Below are 24,419 nucleotides of genomic sequence, written 5' to 3'. Positions count from 1 at the left end.
AGCCTCATACTCTAGGTGACAAGACATGGCAGAAACTATAAAAAATCAAGAGGATGGAAAGTTAAACAAAGTGATGTTTCAAGTTTTCATATAGCCCACTAAGGAAAAATGCTGCTTCATCCAAAGAGACCAGAGGAGTGAATGCAGATTTAAAAGAATGAGTATAGCTGTTGTGAGGGGGAGAGTGTAACCAATGATAGGAAGGAAAACAAACTAAAACCGAAAAGATACAACTGGTAACAGCCTGTAAGAATTCTGTTAGAACTAGGCCAAAAATAAACTGAAGCTTGCAAATTATTTAACTAGAGGAAAATGGACAAATTTCACTACCTTAAACGAAAATAATACATTAAAATAAGACTGCCTTTATTTTTATTAAACACTGATGTTTAGAAGAAACAGCAGTAGAGACAATGTATGTGACTAGATCACAATGACCCACTGAAATGCTTATCTGGTACTCAGTAAAGAATAGTTCTAATTATGGGCCTCCTTAAAGGTATTCTGAAACATAAAGTGAGGTCTTTGTCATGTAGGGTGATCAGGAAACTTACAGATGTAATCATTCTTATCACTGCTAGTCATCTTTGAGAAGCCAAGGAAGGTGGAGCAGGTGCTGCCAAAGGCCCAAAGTCATGCAGTGTGGGGCCATTGTTTCCAAATAGAGCATGGCAAACATACTTAAAAAAAAAAATTGACAAAAAGGAAGTTCTGGAAGGTAGAGACCAGTAAGCTGGAGTTTGAATTTCCAGCAAAACTATAAAGTGGATTATTTGGTATTCTGTTTGTAAACACTTTGAAAAGAAAGAGGTGATCAATAGAAGAAAACATGTTTTATAAGAATAATGGAAAACTAAGGTTATTTTTATGGTGAATCAGAAATACAACAATATATGTGTTTATTTGCTGAGGGTTTTGAAAGAATAATTCATTTTTATAGAAAAGGCTATTTTTGAAAGAATCATGAGTATAGTTACTGAGCCATCCTGTTTTTGTTACTGTCTTGAAATACCCAAAGCCAGGTAACTTTATAAAGAAAGTTTATTTAGCTCATAGTTCTAGAGGTTCAAGTTGTGGTGTTACCATCTGCTCAGCTCTGATGAAGGCCTCACGGTGAGTGGCTTCACAGGAAGCCACATGGACCGGGGAGTGGCCAGGCTTATCTTTTAGAACAACCATCTTGCAAGATCTAAGACAGGATCTCACAAGAACTTTCCTTAATCCCTTCTAATGGTTGGTCACATGCCTAGTGACTTAAGGAGCTCACACTTGGCCTACCTCTTAAAGGTCCTACCACCTCCCAACATCTAACACATTGAGGACAAAGTTTCCAGTGCATGGGCCTGGGGAACAAATTTAATCCACAAACAAACCATAGCAGCAATGGAGAGACATACTAGCACTATGGAACAATCTCATCAAGTCCTTAGAAGGTAGTAGAAGCCTTCATACTAACGTTTCACGTTTCTTCTCTCAATCTTTGTTTGCCTTAATCTCTGTAGGTCTTAATCTCTGTATGCCTCTTATCAGCCCCAATAGGATCAGAAAGGTCTCCAATAGTTTAAATGAGATTTTCACATTGGGATTATTTATGGACTTTCTAGGCAGGGTTAAGGACCCAACAAGGGATACTGAGGTGTTTAGAGACCTATAGGAACAAAAAGCAATTAGCATCCCTCGCTCTAAAGGGGCAAAGTATAGAAATAGTTTTGCTGGAACCCAGGGAGAGCAGGAACTGGAGTCCTCCAGTTCCTGGAGCTGACTAGAGCATTAACTTGTAATCCCAGGTAACCTGACTGCATGGAAGCCTTCAGTGGCATTTCTTACGTGGCAGCCTCAAGAAGCAGAGTGTCCCACTGGACAAAGTAGATCCTGTGCTTCCTTGTGTTCTAGCCATTTTACAGGAACTGTAGTTATAAAGATGTTTTGCCAGCAATGTGAGCCAAAGCAGGGAGGAGACTAGAAGCATGCTCCCCGAGCTCTTCTCCACCTGCCCTTGGGGCTCCTCCTCTTTATGCTCTCCACTGGGCAAGCTGCTGAGTTGATGTCACCCATAGAGGTGAAAATAAGCAATAACTATCTTAGAACATAAACCAAAGGTTGGAGAATAGCTTTGGGTAAAGACAACCACTACTGTTTCCTTGAGTATGGGGGTAGGGACTCTGACTGTTTTAACCAATACTGTGCAGCTTCCAAGGCTAGGGAATGCAAGGGAATGCAGTGCGACACTGCTTTTTGAAGCTGCCATGTAAGAAATGCAACTTAAGGCTTCCATGCAGTGGTTTACATCGGGATATATGTAAATCCTCCAGCCAGCACCTCTAGCAAAGTCCCAAGTGTCATGTAGCATTAAGTGGCAAGCTTGAAGATGTCCTAGCACCCAGGTGCCCTCAGCTGTCACATCTCAGTGGAGGCCTCACGCACCGTGGAACACAACCAAGCCATTTTTGTGTGTGCTATTAGAATTCCTGGCCTAATAAACCAGCTAGCAAAATAAAATCTAAAACACTAAACTTGTTTTATGGCACTAAGTTTGGGGATGGTTTGCTGCATAGCAATGGTAACTGTAACAGTAGTCTGTGTGGCATGATCAGCCTTCTCAATCTTTTGATAAATTAGTTAATTAGAAGAAATTATAACTTCTGAAGAAAACTCTTTTGGTCATTATAAGTAAAAATCTAACCAAGACATAAACTTAGTGGTTAGGAGCAAAGACTATAGATACAATGTCTATATTTGAAACCCTGGCTCCACTGACTTGTTTCATCAGGGAGGTTATTTAATGTCTCTGTCTCAGATTTGTCATTTGTTAATGCCTCAGGAGGACAAGTAGTAAATATGAGGTTTAAGTGGCTTACTATGTGTGTCCCTTTTTCCCAAAGGTCTACACTCAGCTTTCTAGACTGTGGCTCAGTGCCTTTTACCTTTTTACCATTTTGGTACTGAGTGTGTGTGTGTGTGTGTGTGTGTGTGAGAGAGAGAGAGAGAGGCAGAGAGACAGAGGAGAGAGAGAGGAAAAGAAAGATGGGAGGATGGGGAGAGAGAGAGAGAAACCAAATAGGACTGATGTAGGGCTATTTATATTCCACCCACTGGAAACCCCACTCTCTCACTGTCTTTATGCTAAGTACTCTTTTATATTGCTTCCTGAGTGAATTAAAAAAAAAAGATAAAAACCCACAAGTTCTCTTTTTGAGTTAGCATATGTGAGCAATGATAAAATTAAACAAAACTTCGGGGCCCATTTGAGGAGACCTTTTATAGGACCATTTATGTGCAAAAATTCCTTGTGGCTTTCCATGCCTGAAAGATCAATAGTCACTAGTGACGTGATAGTGCACCTAAACAAATGCTGTATTTCCAAGGTCACATTTCATCTTAATTGTAATCCGAACTGCCCAAGCCCCTCTGAAGATCCATTCCATACTCAGTATTTTATTTTATTAATGAGTTAATTAATTTTTTTGGTGTTGGGATTTGAACTCAGGGCTTTGTTTTTTCAGAGTGCAAGGCAAACACTCTGTTACTGAGCTATATCGCCAGTCTATCCCCAGTATTTGAAAAGGGAAACTGAGAGTCTGTGTCAGAAAAGGCAAAGAAATATTAGCTCATCTCCAAAAGCCAGTGCCTTCTTACCGATCCTTTGATTCTTGGAATGCTCTGTTGAGTTGGGGCCTGAGATGTTTTCTGAGCTCAACTTGGGTCTGGTAGTGTTCGTTCTTTTTCATTGGCACAGGAGGTAGCAGCAATTTTTTCCCATACATTTGCCACCCATGAAGGAGAATAGATGAAGGTATTTCCCTAATGGTATATTTTGGTAACCATGGCGTGTTAGGAAACTCTGGTGAAGAACCAAAGTGCTTTAGCTTAGAAAGAACTTGGGTTAATTCTTTTAAGCAAGTCTTCATGAAGAGCATTATGAGCTAGGTAAATTAAGTATTTGCAGATATGAGGGGCAAGACTGGACCACTGGGTCAAAAGTATCTGGAGAAGACCTGGACATGGTTCTGCTCACCTGTAAGCCCAGTATTCCAGAGGCTGAGGCAGGAGGATCACAAGTTCGAGGCCAGCCTAGGCTACTACAGTGAGTTCACGGGCAATCTGAGCAACCCAGTGAGAACCTGTCTCAAAACAAAACCAAAAACCAACCCCCTGCTCCAAAACAAACATACGTGGAGATGTGACATTCAATAAAAAGAAGAGTTTTCTAATCCCAAGTTCCAAAATGGAAAAGGTAGGCCAGTGTAATCATGACTTCTGTCACTAAAGTGTTCTAGTCAAGCTGGATGACTAATGTCCCAGAGGAGAGGAGGGTGTGGTAGTTGAACTGTCCTTTTCCACTAGTAACAATGGAATTTTAGCTTGCTAAATTTAACTGTAAGAGAACTGGAAAGTCTAAATCAGATGATTCTCCTCCACCTGCTGACTTAGTTCCCAGAATGGACACATTGTATCATTTCCCAATGGTTCATATTTCTTTTTCCAAACCTTTTTCACTTAACCTCAGATAAAATGCTCAGTGTTTACCTTTTCCTTCCCCCACTCACTCATGGTCCAGGTCTGTCCATGTATCTGAAATATTCCCATCAGTGTTACCTTCTTGAGTTCTCTGGAATTAGTGTCTTTTTTTCTGTCCCAATGTTACCATTAGTAATTTTGCAGTAATCGCTGAGAAAAATTAATACAACCTCATAATGTCTTCATCCTTCTCATCTTCTGCCTCCAGTCTATCCCGTGTGCTCACGCAGCTGGCCATATAGTCTGTTCTCTCTTCAAGGCTCTCAGTGGTTCAGGCCACACACTGGCTTTTCTCTCCATCTGGAGCCTGTGTCCCATGGTCAGTGGCCTCACCCAGGAACTGCGGGAAATGCAAAGGCTCTGACTGCATTCCAGATCCACTGAGTCAGAACCTGCGTTGATCAGGATTCCCTCCCTCATGGGCGATTCCTTTTACAATTTGAAAAGTACTGGCCTAGAAGCAGTGATTTAGTCTGCTTGCTACCACATGTACTTAACTCTGTATTTTCTGCTTCTGTGTAATTATTGTTGGATCAACACAACACAAATCCTCCTACTGTTTATGGCCCTGTGTAAAACTACCTCTTTCCTAAGAACAGTCTTCTTTCCCCTGCTAGGATTAATTTCTTTTTCTCTCTTGCTTTTTTTTTAGTGTTGAGAATCAAACCCAGGCCAGCACATGCTAGGCAAGGCATCTACCACTGAGCTGCATTCCAGTCCAATTTGGGGTAATATCCTAATTTCCAATCATCATTTGAGATTCTGAGGCTTGAACTCAGGGTCTTGTGCTGGATAGGCAGGTGCGAGCTCTGCCACCAGCCTAGTCTCTTTCTCTTCTGTGCTCCCCACGTTGCTGTTTTGAGTATCATAATACTTAATGTATCCTATTCTTATAAATATGTTTATTCTCTGCTGAAAAACTTTTGCTGCTTATCTATTTTCAGTAGATTAAGCTCTTTGAAGGTAGGTGAGTAGTAACATTAAATACTTATAAAATGTATAGATCATATATTTATAATATGTTTACATTAATGAATGACATGGCTTCTGACTTTTTTCCAGACTTATTGGCCCAATTATTACAGTAATTTGCCAGTGATCTGTTTTCAGTAAATTTGGTTTGTATTATATGGTTCTTTTCTGTCAGAACACTGAATAGATAGCATTAAAACAAATCAGTCTTAATCAACGGTGAGTAATGATATTGCTGGATGACACAGCTTTGTTGAACCCCAGTCCTGGACAGAATATCCTGTTTATACTGCATTAGAAGAAGCAAACACACAGTATGCAAAACACAGGAGAGTCATTCAGGAACTCTGTTTTATTTGAAAACCAAATCATTTTGCATTATTAACACCTGACTCTGGCCTTTGGTTACCAGCCATGACATCCAGCTCCAGCTGGAAAGGAGCGAAATGGTTCTTAGGTAGTTCACAGGGTAGATCTAAAGGCTGGAACACAGGAATGGAAAGGGTCAGGCAACATGGGGGAAAGGGCTAGCAGAAACAACAGTGTTTTATTTATTATGTCTTGATCTGGGGCAATTAGGAAAATTAGTAGAGTATTTTGGGATAACAATGTCAAGATTATCAAGATGCACAATCTAATGTAAACTGTGAACATTTTTAATAATAATAAAATACTCCAATATAGGGCTCATCAGTTACAATCAACATACCTTTGTAGCGTAAGATATCAGGGTCTAAAATGAGTATGTGTTCCATCCAGTTTTAAGTTTTCATCCTTGAGGGTCCAGATGGTATGTCTAGCCTACCTTTGAACTGACAGTTTTATAAGTAGCTGGTGTGACCTGTAGGAAACACAGACTCAATAGCTTTGCATTTACAGTGTTCAACATTTATTTTATTTGTGTACTTATGTAGCACCCATACTTCCAAAGAAAATTTAACATTAAAAGTTAAACATTCAGAGTTCATTACCGTAAGTGTATATTTTTAAGGTTTTCCTTGTAAGTGGGAACAGATTTGTGTTAGTCACAGATTTTATCTCTTTTAAATAAAATGCTTGATTAATTCTGGATTGATCATGCTGGATAACACAATGTTACCTATAGTACTGATTAAAAGGATAATAAAAAATTTTAGCAAATACTGATAAGATCATTACAACATTAAGAACGGAAGATTTAAATAGGTAGTTTTAAAAATGAAAACAAATAATTTTACCTTCCTTTTTTTATACTTTGAGACATGCTTTTATATGACATGCTCTCTCTTTTTTGTTGTTGTCTTAAAACCAACAATCTTTTGTTATAGTTTGCATACCATAAATTTCACCCATTTTGGGTTAATGAGTTTTTAAGTCAGTTTAACTGAGTTATGCAGTCATTACTGTAAACCAAGTTTAGAACATTTTCTTCTCTGTCTTTGCTTGTTTACAGGTAGTTCCCATTTCCATACACAGCCCTAGATAGCAGTAGTCCACAGTTTTCCATCTCTACAGATTTTCCTTTTCTGTTTATTTCATACAGATAGATTGTATATTGCCTTTTATGTCTGGTTTCTTTCATTTAGCATCATATATTTAAAAATGTACACACATGTTATATACATTTTTTTGTTTTTATGTTTTTTGGAAACAGAGTCTCGGTATGCAGCCCAGGCTGACCTTGAACTCTAGATTTTCTTTGCCCACACCTCCCCAGTGCTGGGATAACAGACATGTGCCACCATGTCTAACTTAGCATAGTACTTTTGAGGTTCATTTTTGTTGTAATTTTATGTCCTAATTAATTTTTTGAGACAGGGTCTTAATATGTAGCCCAGATTGATGAACTTTTCAGCCTGTGTCCCTTAAGTGCTGGGATTGCAGGCATAAACCAACTTGCCTGGCCTCATAATTTTTAACTTTTCAATATGAGAATTAGAAGTTTTTTCTTTTGAAGTAAAAAAGTTTAATCACTTAAAATGAAATATGAAGACTAGAAAGTCTGTTTAGAATTAAAATGAAAGCCTTATTATATGTGACCAAAAACACATGGCAAATTCTTGGTAGATGAGTCTTAAAAGCTGGGGGGGGGGGAAGTTCCTAATTTATTCTCTTGCAGCAAAGCTGAGGTAGTTAAATGTGTGTGTTTTAACCTATTTAAACATCTGGTGTCTTGGCCAGCTTTTACAAGGGCATGCAGAAGTACAACTTGAAGATCTCGGTGACTTGCCTGCAATGAAGAGTGCTTTCTCGCTTGTGTACCTGAGCTGTGGCTGAGCTGTGATTCTGTTGTAGGCCTTGAGTCTGTTCCATAAATTACTTTCATTTTGGGACTGAGACTAAAGAAGTGACCCCTAACTGGGACACACCATTCCTGTGACTGAAGGAAAGGAATGTATGCTGGTGAAAGCTGAATGTAGCTGTCAGATCTGTTCAGCTGTGTGCCATTGTCCACTAAAAGCCAGTGGTAGAACCCATTGTGGCAGGACTTTTTTTTCCCTCTGTAGGGAGGCACTGAAAGTTGCCTGGCAGTTAGCCCAGGATAGGTGCTCTTCTCATCCCCTTCATTGATTCTGTGGCAGAGTTAGAGACAGTTGGCATGTTGGACCTTTCTGAATAAAGAAAACCCAAATTTTTAAGAGTGGTAATAAAAAGAAATCTTCCATTGGGTAAGAAATTATGGGAGTGTAATTGAGGTCACTAGATTGCATAAATTGTGATTGACACTCTTCACTTGGCTAGCATTTACCAGCAGTCTGATGAGGCACTGTGTGGGCTTAGCAGTGTGTGATGAACGTCTTGCTGTTGGATTTTCAGCAGCAACATTTATTATGGTGTTCTCCCTTCACTCTTTTAAAGACCTGCAAGATAAAGATGTCAGTTCCTGAAATTTTGACCCAATAAGTGTTAAAATGAGCTGGTTGGTAATTTCCTCATCACAGTCCATGATGATGAAGTCATGGATGATGGTCCAGCCCATCATCTCCTTTCTGGTCCTTGGAGAGTGTTTGCTCTTTTCTGCCTTGGGTCTTACTGCTCTCTGTCTGGACTTCTTCTCCCTCAGTTTTGACACAGCTTTGTTCCTTCTCAAGTTAACCTCCTTAGAGCCTTCCCAGTCACACACAGCCTTCCTGCTCCTTGCCTTAACTCAACTTTCTCTGGACTTACTCCTTTGTTTATCAAAACTTACTCTTTTTGTTTTTATTACGTAGCCCAGGTTGACCTCAGACTCACAGTCCTCCTGCCTCAGCCTCCCAAGTGCTGGAATTACAAGTATGCACCATCATACCCAGTCACAATTTACAGGGAATTATTTTGTAAGTCTGGGTGTTTGTGTATTGTCTGTATTCTCTCCCTTCCAGTCATCTAAAAGTATAAGCTTCATAAGAGCAGGAATGCTGCCAGGCTCAGGCTGACATGTGGCTAGCATTCAGTGAACATTTGTTAAATGAAATAAAATCACTATTTTATGTATTTTATGTGCTTATGTGTTGTGATGATGGTAGAGTCTTAACTCTGTAAATTGATAAGTGACTTAGGGAGAGCTATTAACATTCCTATGCAAGTTTATTTAACTGTAAAGTCTGAATGGTGATAAAATCATACTTACTTCCACTAGGAAGTAAGGATTAAATAAAATAATGCATTCATGTTGCTCGGGAACAGTTGCTGACACCTAGAAAAATGTCTATTCACAATGATGCTGTGTGAGATTTATGTTTTTGTTTGGTATAATCCACTTTGAGTTTGCAGTAAGATATCAAAGGATCACAAAAATATATTTCTGCCTTTACAGAGCATAGTGAGAGACCCTTTGCTGCCTTAGCTCTGTAGTGTTCTTTAATTGTCTGTCCTTATCTGTGCAGTGGTCTTCACTGAGGTGATTACAAACATTGATTTGTGTGTCTGAATGTTTAATAAAAGAGTAGAAATGCAAATGCTAAACATCTAGAATTTACCTCCTGCCTACTCACTGATCATTAAGATGATTTAATTTTTATTTCTAAGTTGTAAGTTTGAACAACTATCTCCTCCTCCAAAAATAAGGGATAAAGAGATCCTGCTTATATTTCGATAGGATTAAAGAGAAAAAAATCTACCCTGTAGATTGTGGTGAGGTTACATAAGATATAAAGCCTTCAAGCAGATATCGTGCAATACATTTATTATTTCTTTTTATTCTCTCCTAATCTTCCATGATACACAGAGAGATACCAGGTGAGAAAATGAACCTCAGAAAAGTAAAGTGACTTGAACAAGTTCACATAGCTGATACTTTTGGACTTATAAGCACTTAGACATGTAAACTTGGGTAAAGGTTAGCCTTGCCTGACTATAGAGATTTCTTTTAATATGTCATGCTTTAGTCTATTTCTGTTGCTGTAATACAACTTAAGACTTACTGATTTGTAAGAAAATAGGTCTATTTTGGCTCATGGTTCTGGATGCTGAAAAGTCAAAGATCAGAAAGCCGCATCTATCAAGGGCCTCGTGCTGCTTAAGCTCATGGTGGAGAGGGAAAAGCCTGTGTGGGCACATCCACACGAGAGTGGAGGGAACAAAGATGCCAACTCACCTTGTCACAACCCACTCTCAAGAGAGCCACCCTAATCCTGTGAGAACTGCACTAATCCATTCATCAGGCAGTACCCCCTGATCTTAATCCTCAGTGATCCAAAGTGAAATATGACCTTTTAAAAAGGTGGCGTGTGAGAAATTGTACCTCACAAAAGTAAAGATTCACCACCTCTCAATTACACTGGCAAGAAAATTTTAACATGAATTCTGGTGGAGACAAAGTAGCCAAACTATGGCATGCCACTTTTTCTTTTTTTCCAGAAGGGAAAAGTATATCAAATAAAAGTATGTGAAAAATTTCTCTGATCAGTCAGTAGTTCTGTAGTGCACAAAGCTGGAGGAAATGCAAATGTAATTGATGCAGCACTGTTAGAAAATTAAAAAAAAAACAAGAATGGATAAATAAATAAATCGTGGTATAGCGTACAAGGATTTATATACTAGTTAGCAATGGAAATTATGCCAAACAAGATTGGAGTGTTGAAGCCCCTTTATAGAACATGACAGAGGCTGGCTTTTCCCCATCATGTTCTCCACAGTGTTCCACAGGCTTTCTCATTTATTATCATTATTATAAGCAGGCGGATTGAACAGATTTGTAAACCAAAACACAGCTGGGAAGTCTAAATTTAGGCCTATCAAGATGAGTGGCCTTCTTCACAACATGGTTTCTCAAACTCCTTCCACTTTAAGTTGCTTGTCTACAGATGTCTCGTGGTGTGCGTGTTTCTTTGTATCAGCAATTTTATTTCCCTGGCCTTTTCATGCCAGTATTCTGATTATCGTACTTCTCACTTCGATTTTTTTTCCCTCTCTACTTGTAAAAAGAAAATAGCTGTTTGTGCACAGATGGTAGATGTGACTTAGTATTATCGTATAGAGTAAATCATGTTATATTTATGAGACATTCCTGAGTAGCATCTTATGAAGGAAGGACATCTTTAGAGAGGTTGTATCTCACCTTTTAGCCTGTTTCTTTAGGTATTCATCTTCTGAGCACTCAGTTATGGGCCAGTCTACATTTGCTTCAAATTTCAGTTATATATTTATTCAGTAGTAAAATTTTGGAACCATAAAATGGCACGAAAAGGTGGAGGGAATACCTTTTCCAGAAATTACTGGAGTTGGTTATTAACCTGTAAAATGATGGATGGAGCAAGGATGAAATATTTTAATCATGATGTCTTCCTTCCTTCCACCCTTACCTCCATCCTGGCTGCAGGAACACTGTATGGGTTTGCAAGGGCTGCTGTAACAAAGTATCACAGACTGGGTGTGGTAAAGCACAAACTCTCAGGTGTCACAGATCTGGAGGCTGGAAGTCCACGATCGAGATGTCTACAGGGTTGCTTGCTTTCATGGGCTGTGAGGACAGGATCTGTTCTGGGCTCTCCACTTGGCTTATGGATGACCGTCTTCCCCATGTTTCTTCGTATTGTCTTTGCTGTATGCATGTTTTCTCTTGTTTTTTATAAGCATACTAATTAGGTTACATTAGGGACCGCTCTAATGACCTCATATTAGCCTAATGACTTCTATAAAGATCCTATCTCCAAATAAGATCACATTCTGAGATACTAGGAGTTAACACTTGAGAATATGAATGGGGGACCACAAGTCAATCTATAAGAAATGTATGTAATAAGCCAAGAGTAACAACAGGCAAACTTATACTTAATTTATAAATGACTTTGCCAGTAAATTCAATATCATACTGACACATTCCTTATAAAGTTGCTTAAATGGTTTCCCTCACAGTGGCAGTATTGTTTTGGATTATGGATAAAAGCAACATATTGGGCTTTCTGCTCTGTTGTACACATTCAGATCTCAGCCTGAAGTCATCCCCAGGTTTTCTTGGTTTTGTGTGTGTGGCTTTTCACTACCTCATCTGTGAGTATGGCACTGAATGTAATTCCAGGAGTAGAGATTTCTAGATAATTTCTCTTCTGCTGTAATATCTTGAAGAAAAATATGAAAATAAAGTGTTTCCATTGTTTAAAAGTAATGGGCTTATGTCCAAATGTTGAAAGAGAGAAAGGAGGAGAGAGAGAGATGGTGGAAGAGAGACTTTTGTTTGGAAAGAACAAATTTTGATGATCCATGTCTTCTGAAAAGCATCAACCACCAAAGGTTAAATGGAGTTTTTTTTGGTTAATTGTCTCTTTGGATCTTCTCAAACACTTACTTTCTTGAGTTATTCTTGTCCAAATGTAAATCTTTTGAGTATTGTCAGTGTATTTTCTTTCCTTTTATTTTATTTTTTTTAGTGACTATAAAATACTTTGGATAGTCAATTTTATTGAGGTCTTAAGAATGTTTTTGAGTGATTCATAGTAATTTAAATCCTTCTACTGAAATCTTGCATGTTGCTAAATTTCAGCCTGTAATTTTCTTCCTTTGGTAGATATAGAAGCATATTTTTATGACACTCCACTTACTGGAATCGTGAGCCTTTGTAAATTAATGCAGATCTTTCCCACTCTACAAAAGGGTGCATTTAAAGCAGAAGAAATGGAATGCCAAATTATGTAGTAGGTTAAAGAAGTGGGTTGTGGTGGTTGGGAGGGTGAGTACAGGGGATGACAGCACACAGGGTGGTATGCAGTGGCAGTGACATTTAAAGAACGTTTGCCCATCAAATTAAAATTTGTCAGTTTATAAAAGTAGTGTTTAGAGGAAATGGTTTTTGACAGAGTTTTTTGTGCATGCTGACTGCCCATTTATTTGGAAATCCTAAATTCTGTTAATGTAACATTATGTTACCATCCCTTGCTTTATTTGGACAATCTCATTTTCATTGGATTCTGACATATTTTTAAAGGGTGTGTTTAACAGTGTAATCTCAGTGAATTAAGAAAAAATAACTCATTGTAATCTAAAGTCTTCTGCCAGTATGGTTCTGGACAACTTTTCTTTCATCATGGATTTTACTGTCTGAGCACATTGTATTTAATGTCGACTCTAACAATTTTAATATTTTTTTCTGATTACAAAATAATGTTTATTTTAGATATTTAGAAAATGCAAAGTCACATAGACACCTCTTAACTCAACGGCATGCCAGTGTTGGAATAATGTCAGTTAACCTTTTGTTCTATACTCACTCCCTCTTGTGCCTTCTCCTCCTCCTTCCTTCCTTGTTCTCCTCTCCTTGTCTTGACCACACACATAATAATACATATCAGAATCTGGTTGTGCACAGATTTTATAACCTGTTTTTGTTTAATTACATAAAATTTTTCAAGTTATTGTCTATTCTTTTAAGGCAGTCACTTTATTGTAGTCAATCATATGGATAAAAATCTATTGTAGCCTTCATAGAGCTGTAAATGATTTCTTGCACCAAGCTTTTGTTGCAAGACATTTATGGCCTCTATATTTCATGTGTCTAATTACTCCAGCTGAAATTTGTCCAAATCTACTTATATTGCAGTTGCTTGAAGCTTCTTAATATTAAGGGCAACTGTTCTTCTTGACTCTTCAGTTATCGTGTCCCCCATATCTGTTCTGCTATTGCATGTAACTCTTTCCTCAGTGTTGCATTAGGGTTCCTGTAGCTAAACACGTGGGGAGATCCTTTAGAGCAGTGTGCTAGATCTTCCTTTCCTGATGCCTCAAAAGCAGTTTTATTGATTTAGTTTGAAGGAAAAATAGCCTGTATTGTGATTTCATCCTTTCTTTTTTTTTTCCACTCATAGTTGTAAAAAAAAGCCTTTTCTTAAATAACCCTTTATGAATTAATTTATTTTTTACATTTTACTGTATTAATACATTTGGAGTTCTGAGGAATTTTGGAGATCATCAAGTCCCAATTCCTTAATTTATACTAGAAATTCTGAATGAGTGGCTCAAGATTACCTAATCATAACACAGAAGTGACACTACCAGTTTTTATAGAGTATAAAACTTATGAATGTGTGTGTGTGTGATTAATGCTGTAGTAATGCCTGTTTTCATCTATAAATAGTCAGGTAGATACATCGAGTGCTACTTCTGATTTACTACAGTTCAATCCTACTTTTTACTATTTTTTTTTTTTTTTTACTGGTACGGGGATTGAAGTCAGGGCTTCACACTTGTTAGGCAGGCACTCTTTATCACTTGAACCACACCTCCAGCCCTTTTTTTCTCTGCTTATTTTGGTGATGAGGGTCTTACTTTTTGCCCAGATGGACCTGGATCACAGTCCTCCTATTTTATGCTTCCTACTGCCATAGCTGGGATGGCAGGTGTGCACCACTACACTCAGCTTACACTTAGTTCACACTTGTGAACTATTTGCCTGGGCTGGCCTGAAACTGTGATCCTCCTGATCTCAGCCTCCTGTGTAGCTAGGATTACAAGTATGAGCCAGTGTGCCAGCTTGACTTTTATTCTTGCAGCATTCAGTTTTGCTTTCAATTTTACATACCTTAGTTCTAAGTTAGATCTGCAGATGTGTGTATATATATTTTCACATTCATGTAGTGCAGTCATCATGCTGTTTACCATTGACGGTGTTTTGCAGTATGTAAATAATAAAAGCTCTGCACACAGGGGAAAAAAACAGAGTACCTGCTTAGTCCGTGGCAGAGACAGGATTCAAAGCTGTTTGTAGCCTCCCTTTCCATTCAAGATGGGCCAAATTTGTTGTTAAGTTAGGATGAGCTTCTGATTTAATCTCTAGCTGTCAGTTAACGTTAGTCTTTTTTCCTAATGATAGACAAAACCTTTTGTTCTAACATCTTTATCCTTACTTTTTAGGAAAATGTACCCAAAAGAAAAAGTGTAGACTTTGAGAACAAGTCATTACTTCTACTACAGAAATAACTCAGATTTTCTGTGGATGCTGTTAGCTTTCTCTTTGCATATGAATGTTGAATTATTTAAATTTAAAAACTGCATTTATCCTTTTGTCTAATTTTTGAAATGTTTACTTAAAAAAATAACATGTAGCTCTACCTTACTCTTCTCTCCTTTATTTACCTAGCTATTTATTTTTGTGGCTGAGGCTTACTATGTAGCCAGCATTGGCCTCTATCTGGTGGTCCCCCTGCCTCAGCCTTCCAAGTGCTGGAATTACAGGCATGCACCACCATGCTTGGGAATTTCCTTTATTTAAATTAAACAAAACAATTGAAGATAAGTGAGCAGATGACCAGTGTGGCCAGGTAAGTGGCCAGTCACATTGGAGCTGAGGAAGACAAAAGTGTGGCACTGAATATGAGGTTGCCTTGGCCTAGGTGGTCAGAGCAGAGGGGGCAACTCCTCGTGGGGTAGGGAAATTGGTACAGAGAGAGTGAGTGAATACATAAACATATTAAGGTTGAATAAGAGCCAGTTCCTTACTGCTGGAGAGAGAGTTACACATAGAGGACAGAGGAAAGCTAGAATAAGCCATGTGGTATCAAGATGTGGTAGAATGTGTGTGTACGGGAAGTCCTAGTACTTCCACATTGGTTTGTAAATACCCCAGAGTTCCATGGAGAAAGCAGCCCAAATGGTTTGGTATATGGTGGGTTTTTTTGTTTTCCTGACAACATTTTGGTACTAAGTACAGAAGGGGAGCTGGATGTCTTTCCTCTGGTTTTAGGGCATTTGCTTGACATCTGTATTGTCTGGGCCTCTCTTCTTTCCCACTGCCCTCGAGTTCAGAGACCCAATATTCTGCAAAATTGGGGTAGGAAAATCAGCTGATTACATGAAGAAGGTGAGGGAGCCTGAAGCTGTAACTTTTGTTTGTTTGATTAGATTTTTTTTTTAATATTCAAAAATCAACAATGCTTATTTTCAAGCAATAATGTAGATAATGGAAAAGAAAGTGTTATATTTAATACCACAGTAAAGATAAAATATCCAGAAATAAATTTAAGAACTACTTAAGACGCATAGATGAAGCAAATTTTAAAACTCCTGAAAGCAGTTGAAGTAGACTTAAGCAAGTGAAATAATCCCTTTTACTTGGGTATAGTAACTGAAATTTAAACAAATATTGTCTCTCCTGTATGAAATGTATGGATTTAACATAAACACCCAATACAAACACCAGTGCTTTGATAATAAAGTTAATTTGGAAAAGTAAATGTGTAAAAATATTCAGGCAGACACTGGGAAAAAAGTCAATGTGGGAACTAACATACCAGACTTAAAACAAGCCCTAAAGATACTCATGAAGTGTGTGGTATTAGTTCATGAAATTGCATCTCCCCCAAGTGAAGATACAAGGAGAAACTGGCTGTTAAAAACCAAGAAGCGAGCTCTAAGAACCTGACTGTGCTGACACCCTGATCTCAGGCTTTCCATCCTACAGAACCATGAGAAAATAAATGTTTAAGTTACTCAATCTATAATAAGCAGACTCAGACACTGTTATAGCAAAGTTAATTTCTCTCATCAACGAAAAATGTCAAAGTCTTAAATTCTGTGAGAATTTTCTGACTATAGGAATGGATTACAAAGTGTGCCTGACATTGCTCTTTGTTTACCTAAAGTGATTGCACCCTTATTACTTATTGACAATTCATTTTCCCAATTTTCTTTGATCTGAAAGAGTCTGGAATACTCCCTAGTCTAGACTGGTTATTTTGGCCAATAGGATTTCAAGGGAATTTTGCTGGCAGGTTTCTTTGAATGACTTTTCCTATTATAGCAGAAGGACATGGTGCATTAGTTACATTGCTTTGTTTTATGCCATTCCCAGCTTTCTCACTTTTAATACATATAGATCTGGTATGCAGAACAGTTAGGGTAAACTCTTGACCATTAAAATAAAGTGTAAAAAGAATTATAGTATGTTAATGTAGAGAGAGAGATAACATTATTGAATCACAACCAAATGTCAGCAATTGCTGGCCTCCCAATTTTTTGTTAGGTAAGAAAACGTATTCTCTCTTGTTTGAGCCACTATTAGTTGGATATTCTACTGATTGCATTCTACTTACTGATATATGAAATCTTTCTTCTGATATTGAAGTTACTAAAATTTATTTAAATAGAAGGTAACTAACAAGCTCATAGAGAAAAGATCCTAAGCAGGTTGACAGAGCTGAAATCCTGACTCTATCAAGTTTATTCTTGGATTCTTCATGCATGTCATCATCTGATGACTCGCGTGTCTAGGTGATAGCTGTAGCATCCATTTCATTCTTCATGTGTTCTTCCTACCGTTAGCTAGGATGGCTTTCTTAGCATAATGGTGCATTCCAATTAGGGAAAGACAGCATCTGCATGGTAGCTTGAGATAGAGACTTTGAAACTAGAATAATGTAATTTATACCATGTTCTAGTGGTCAAAATATATTACAAAGCAATTTCAAATTCCATTATTGGGAAATAGATTCTACCTCTTGGTGAGAGGAGCTTCAGAATTTGTGTCCATGTTTTCTTTTTTTATATATATATTGGATTCTAAACCAGTTCTCTGGTGTTATCTCTACAACCACCTCTGTGTCCACAGGTAGCTGGTGCTTTGAGTTCCTGAGCCTCTGGGGTATCCTTCTAGTTAGACATTCTCTTCTAGGCTGCCTTTCATATTTTGCACTATTTCAGTTTCCATTTGATGATCAGATTTCCAGTTCCTGTTAAAGTAGATATATCTTACTTCCTATAGTTGCTGTCTTTTTAATTTTCTTAGTTGATTTATTCTAATGTACAAAATACCTGAGAATCCATAATTTATAAATCATAAGCATTTGCCACAGTTCTAGAAGCTGGGAAGTCCAAGATGAAGATACTGACAGGTTGGGTATATGGGAAGGGGTGCTGTCTATTTCCAAGATGGTGCCTTGCTCCTGTGTCCTTACATGGAGTAAGGCAGAGGGAAAAAACAGCAACATAAACCCCAATGGCTGGTTAGTTCTCTCCAGCTCTTTTAGAAGGTCGCCAATACTGTTTATAAGGGCTTCAGAACTCATGACTTAATCCTTTCCAAAAACCCTTCCTCCTAGTACCATTACGTTGAGCATTAAGTTTCAAAATGAGTTTTGAGGGGAACACTAACATTCAAACCATATAAGTCCTTGGGATTTATGTTGCTTGTTTGTTTCTTTCCTGTCATTTTTGGGTGGGATTTTACAAGGAAGCAGAGATTTAAAATATATGCTTAACATGGCATATTTAAACTTAAATATCATAGTTCTTTATGTTCCTGGTATAATTTATTAACCTTGCAGTATCCAAGAAATAGAAGGTTTTAGCTGTGTTTTTTTCTTTTAGTGGTAGTTTTTTTGAATGTTTTGTTCTGTAGGATGCCTCACTGATGGACATGAACTCCTTCAGCCCTGTGATGCCAACGTCTCCTTTATCAATGATAAATCAAATCAAGTTTGAAGATGAGCCAGACTTAAGGGATCTCTTCATTACAGTTGATGAACCTGAAAGCCATGTTACTACGATTGAAACTTTCATCACCTACAGGATTACCACTAAGGTAAACATTGAATGAGCATTTTCTTGAATATTGCTGCTCTCTTTAACCTTTTGATAGTGCTTTGGCTATTTAGACCTCTTATATTCAAGGATCATAGGCAAATTGATTTTTACTTTTCAACCATTTTTGGTATAATATTGCATCTTACCTGTCACTTATTTGTTTTGTATGCAGTTCGAAATCTGAATTGACTTGGGAAATACTCATGCATTTTATCATATTTCTTAGGACATGAATATTTAGATTTTTATAATGAAATGCCTTTGGAAAAGAAAAGCCTCAGTTTGCTAATGAAAATACCAAATGATAAAAACATGACATAATATTTTGTTTTTATGTTTTTTTTCTGAAGATTACAAAATAGAATTCTATTTATTTTGTAAATAGAAACGAGTAGCCACTTTAGCTTGTGTATGAAATACTGTTACTTGTTCAGTAAGGCAAGGGTGGAAATAGATCTAGAACCCAAGTCTGCATCCTCTGCAAAAAGGATGGTTTACCTCACAGAAAAACTGTGCTTGCATAATGCACTCTCCACACTTCTACTAATAATATCTCCTAAAAATGTAGATACATGATGTCTTAAAATCTTTCTGTGGTTACTCATTCCCTATAGTCCTCTGGGTGACCTGTGAAGAGCATCTCAGTCTGGTGCCAGCTGACCATCTAAGACTCATCCCTTCCTCCTGAGATTCTCTACCCTTCACCCTGCCCATCTAGAACTTCTGCTCCATGGGTATTTTAGAGCACTTCTTTCTCTCATGAATTTGAATATGCCTTTCTCTTAGAGAGAGCTACTGTTTATTTTTCAAGACACTACTCAAAATGTCAGATGCCTGTGAAGTCTTCTTTACTTGTTTGCTGTCCCCCGTTGAAATAGCTCTTTCCTCTCTTCTCCCACAGTGTTCTAACTGAGCTCTTAGAGAATGTAAAACAATGAGTCAGCATAGCAAAGCAATTAAAAACATATAGTTAGTCCTTCTAAGCCTCGGATTTAACCTAGGAAACAAGAGACCATAATGGAGCCTCGTCTGGCAGTGTTGCTGTAAGAATTGATTTAGGATAAGTAGTAATCAATGCAAAACACTTAGCAAAACTCCTCACACACACTAAGTGCTCAGTAATCACCATCTTCCTGTGAGCGAGAAGATAACTGTGTGTTTACTTGTATGTATTCCCAGTGAGTCTGAGAGCTCCAGGGTGACTATGACTAAAATTATCAGTAGTTCCAATCCTATTTCTTAGGACATAGTGAGTAAGCAATTTAATTTTTTGGTGAATGAATAGGTGAAAGAATTTGTATCAGTTTATATCAAGAGGCAGTACAACATGTAATTGAATCTTCACTTGCCCCCTTCCTGGCTATGTGTCCTGGGCAATTTAACCTGTCTTTATTAGTTTCTTCATTTGTAAATGAACAAATAAAGTAATAGTACTAACTTCTTAGCATCTTTATGAAAATTGAATATCATTATATGTATACTGCTAAGAATATAGCCAAGTTTCTCCTGTTACTACTCTTATAATTAAATACTTCTGATTGTTATCCTTTAAGCAGAGAATTTGTGAAATTTAATTATTTTCCCATGATTTGCATCTCTTAGAGATGCACTCTTCATACACCACCAAATGGATTTCACTGTGATTGTAGACCTGCAATGAGTTATCCATGTTTACATCATACTTTAAATGGATTGCTTCTGTAGCAGTAGAAGTAATAATATTAGCTAATACTGATTACCACTCAGCATTAGACAGTGCTCAAACCATTTTCTGTGTATTAACTCATTTAATCTTGTAACAATTACAGAACTTAGATATGTTTACCCTCATTTTATTAATGATGAGACTGAAACTCATTGCCTTAATATAGTGTATATAACCTAGTAATTAGCTGAGCTGGATTTACTTTCATATTATACATTTTTTTCTTACTATATTTTTGTGTATCTGTGTATAAATTTAGTGATCTATCTTTCTTTTTAACTATTATAAGCTTAGGTTCTTTGTTCTATTTCCCATTACTTTTGCTTATATCCTAGTATATTGACCAGATCTGTGTAGATTGAAATATAAATTACAATAGAAGTATTCACATTTAGTATATGTATATTATCAAAGTCTCTTCTTTATTATTTACTTGACTTCATTATTCATTTAATAATTTATTCCATAAAGTTTTACTGAGTGCCAGTTTTGTCCCACATATTGTACTTTTGCATGAAGATTTCATCAGTGGTCAGGAATTGATGGAAGGATCCTTCTGCCTTCATGGTTCTTTCAGTTCACATATGGGGGAAGGAGTGAGTTTGTGATGATGTTAATTTGCTACTTATCAAACTATAGTTATAAGTGTTATGAAGGAAAAATATGTGATATTAGGAACATTGGGAACCCCATCTAATGGTCATACAAGGAGGGCTTCCCTGACATTTCATGGATATTGCAGATTATAAGATAAACTCACATATGCATACTCATCTACACACATTGACAGTCCCCTCCTTAGGAATATGTAAGACTGACTAAATAGTTGTGAGAACCAGAATACCATGTTCCTAGCCTTTGATCTCTTTATGGGAGGTTACACTTTCTTCTCGAGGTTAGTATGTAGTACTTCTTTCTCTTCTGGAGATCTAGAGATTGCTTTGCTTGTAGAAGTAACATCTAAAAGATTTAACTATGGTCTTTTCTTCCCTGTCCTCATCATAGAAACAAACCTATAAAGGCCTGCTAGTGTACAGATAGGGGTTAAATTATGCTTGTGATTGGCTGAATTGATGATGAAGATTCATTTTCTCCCCAAAACAGTTCCTAAATATGCAGAACTTGCCCTAACTGTTCACATTTGGCCGTAGATCAGTGTTTATTGAGTGAATGCATTTTGGGGATGGGTCACAGGAGCCTATTGGTACTAAATTTCAAGTTCCTGAGGTTTGATGGTCACACCTGAGAAATACAGCGTTTACAATATTGCATCCATGGCAAACTGCATTCTAGGTTAGAAGCCTTCTTTGTAGTTCAAATGAACTCTGTAGAGCTAAAAAGAACTTTGTAGAGTTCTTTCTAAATTGGAGATCTTTCATGAAACTCTTATTCATATGGTTTGGATGCTTTTTTTCTATATTTTAATGACTAAATTTGGCTACTTTAGATAGGATGGTGATTCTGATCTCTGTTGTGGGGAAATTAATCATGATCCGAACCCAGCTGATTGCAGTGTTTGCCTTGTCGTATGCCTTTCAGGAGCAGAACAAAGTCTTGTGGTAGGAAGAAGCAGCAATTGCCCTTGTCCTCAGTGTTCGTTGTTATTGGAATATGTTAGAGAAGAGTGATAAGGACAGACTCAACTAATTGTTTGACTTGACTTGCTATCTTCTTGTTGAAATTTACACCAGATTGTTTCATGTTTGCTAGCGTTCGAAATTCTTAAAGACATACACAGCTCAGTCATATCTTAATTGCCCATATTGAATACATGTATTGTTAGTTACACCAGTTTGTTTTCTTGGAAATTGGTAATGAACCTGTACATAAGTGCCTGGCGCAAGGGGATGCTTGGTATGTGATTAATGAGTGACTCTAAATCACGTTTGTGTGTGTGTATATGTATGTATGTGTATGTGTGATGTGTGTATTTGCTTAACAGCCAGTATATATGTTAATGTATATATATGTATATTGCTAAACTGTGTTTCCACTAGATTTAATATTTTCTATTTTTACCATTTCCATATCTACTAACATTTTGCAAAATGGTTAAGGTTTTATAGTGTTTCATAAGTATTAGTTTCTTAGACATCTTCATCTAATTTACTCCCATTTTTTCCTACTGAAAAGCGAATGTTTTGGCAAGATACGTTGTTTGACATTATAAATATTCATTTTAAAAGACTGAACCTTGGAAGGTATAGCTTTTGTGAACTTTATTTCATGACAATTGAGATTGTATCTCATGACTTGAAGTGCTTAATTTTGTAATTGGTTCATCTGTGTGGATGAGGGCTGCTTTTGGTGATAGTAGAATATATTTGCAATATGCTATTCCATCTCTACTCCTCCAGGAGTATTTTAATGTAATACAATTTTTAATACATAAAAATTCAGGAAGTGAAGTATTGGTATGCATGACTATTTTCTTGTGAGAGGTGAGTATGTCTTAGAGAAACCACATTTGGGTGTTGTCCTGGCATTTGGGCGGGAGATTGTACCTATGTTCCCATCAGCTGAGTTGGCATAGAGTTTTGGTTGGCTGAGAACAGATATTTTAATATATTTGCTTAGGAATTTATGCATATAACACAAAATAAAACTCCTAGAGAAATGACAGAGATTTTCTTTTCACATCAAATATCCATTAATTACATTTTTTAAAACAGTGGTAAAATCACTCTGTAAAACATTACAATTTTTATATACTAAAAGCAAATTTTAGCAAAGCAATTCATTTGAGCAAGTTCCAAGAGAACATTTTTCACAGTTATGTTCAGGTTATTTTCCAAATTGCAAAAATAGGACTTTCCTCAAATTCTAATCATCTTGAGAAAAAAATAATATTTGAAACCTAAATTCAGGGCACACTTTCTTCTTAAGTGAGAAAGTCATGCCAGAGAAAATGGTAGTTGAGATCTCGTGGAAGGCAGATGGTTGTGGTAAGGCAGATTTTTAAGTTTGGACTTTAAATTTAAGCATGGTGTTTGCTTTTCTTTCTGGAAATGCCGGCAAGTTTGCTTTCTTTCATCTGCTACATGAATAGAGAACTAAAAAGAAATACAGGCTGACAAACACTGAATAATTAGGATTTAATTTTTCTTAGAGACCCATTTATTTCAGAGTATCTAAAATAACATTGGGCAACTGGCTTCTGTCTTGTATTTCTTGGGCTGTTATTTTCTCCTGCTTTCTTCAGACATCTCGTGGGGAATTCGACTCCAGTGAATTTGAAGTGAGGAGACGTTATCAAGATTTCCTTTGGTTGAAGGGAAAACTTGAAGAAGCACACCCTACTCTGATTATTCCAGTAAGTTTTAAGATTTTCCATACAATAACCTCTATTTATTTTCTTGAGTCTTTTGGAATGCTGTCTACAACTTAATATCTGACTTTTAAATTCAGTGTAATTCTTTTATCTTAGAAATATTTATTTCTAAACTTTTCAGTCTAAATACAGATTTTTAAAAATGATTATAATATGTGATGACTTTGTATATTTTGTTTATAGCATTGTGAATTTTTAAAACTTTTTTTTATAAGAAATGATCAAATATTCAACGAGTCTTCCATGCCATGTTACACTCAGATAGCTTTTTTTTTTCTCTTGGTCTCAGCCACTGCCAGAAAAGTTTATAGTGAAAGGAATGGTGGAACGCTTTAATGAGGACTTCATTGAGACGCGCAGGAAGGCGTTGCATAAATTTTTGAACAGGATCGCTGATCATCCAACTTTAACATTTAATGAAGACTTCAAGGTTTTTCTCACTGCACAAGCTTGGGTAAATAATTTTGATTTATACTCATAAGATCCTTTAGTGTGAATGTGTTCAGCAGATTCTATGTTTCATCTTGTTTGCCTTTACAGTTCAGGCAGTGGTGTCCCTGAACCAGATGGAGTTTAATAAACACTGGAGAGAGATCCTTCAAGTATAGTTAGCCCTGTGTCGAACTGACATAGTAACATTACAGAATTCCGGTGTCTTCCTCACACACACATACTCTTGGTGTTGGTTGCATATATTGTCAATACTGACCATATATAAGTATTTTTATTGACATTATCTTGAATAATGAGTCAAGACTTAATAAAAGTCTTTATTAAGTGGATGGATAAATGGAAGGGGTCAAAGAAGTGGAAGAGAGAAATAATATTCCTTTCAGAAATCTTATTAACCTATGTTCTGATACAGAAAACTTACATATTTTTCTTCCGTTTCCTCCTATGAAACTATAACTCAGCAAGAAAGGT

At 37.0% G+C, this 24,419-nt stretch overlaps 1 protein-coding gene and 1 long non-coding RNA gene across 2 annotated transcripts in view; one reads left to right on the top strand and one right to left on the bottom strand.

The window, feature by feature from the left end:
- The window catches only part of LOC141414958 (uncharacterized), a 32,375-nt gene extending 27,466 nt beyond the window's left edge, over positions 1-4,909 (bottom strand). The window contains exon 1 of the long non-coding RNA XR_012439977.1: positions 4,689-4,909. This is a non-coding gene — a long non-coding RNA (uncharacterized lncRNA). The remainder of the gene's footprint in view (positions 1-4,688) is intronic.
- Snx7 (sorting nexin 7) overlaps positions 1-24,419 on the top strand; it is an 85,443-nt gene that overhangs the window by 2,381 nt on the left and 58,643 nt on the right. The window contains exons 2-4 of the mRNA XM_020187148.2: positions 18,275-18,457; positions 23,367-23,477; positions 23,785-23,949. Of these exons, the coding sequence (XP_020042737.2) occupies positions 18,287-18,457; positions 23,367-23,477; positions 23,785-23,949 (447 nt within the window). The 5' untranslated portion in view covers positions 18,275-18,286. The remainder of the gene's footprint in view (positions 1-18,274; positions 18,458-23,366; positions 23,478-23,784; positions 23,950-24,419) is intronic.

Source organism: Castor canadensis, chromosome 12 (genome assembly GCF_047511655.1).
Source record: "Castor canadensis chromosome 12, mCasCan1.hap1v2, whole genome shotgun sequence".
NCBI classification, from domain to species: Eukaryota; Metazoa; Chordata; class Mammalia; order Rodentia; family Castoridae; genus Castor; species Castor canadensis.
The sequence above is the reverse complement of the archived record's forward strand: the minus strand, read 5'-3'. Positions and strand labels throughout refer to the sequence as shown.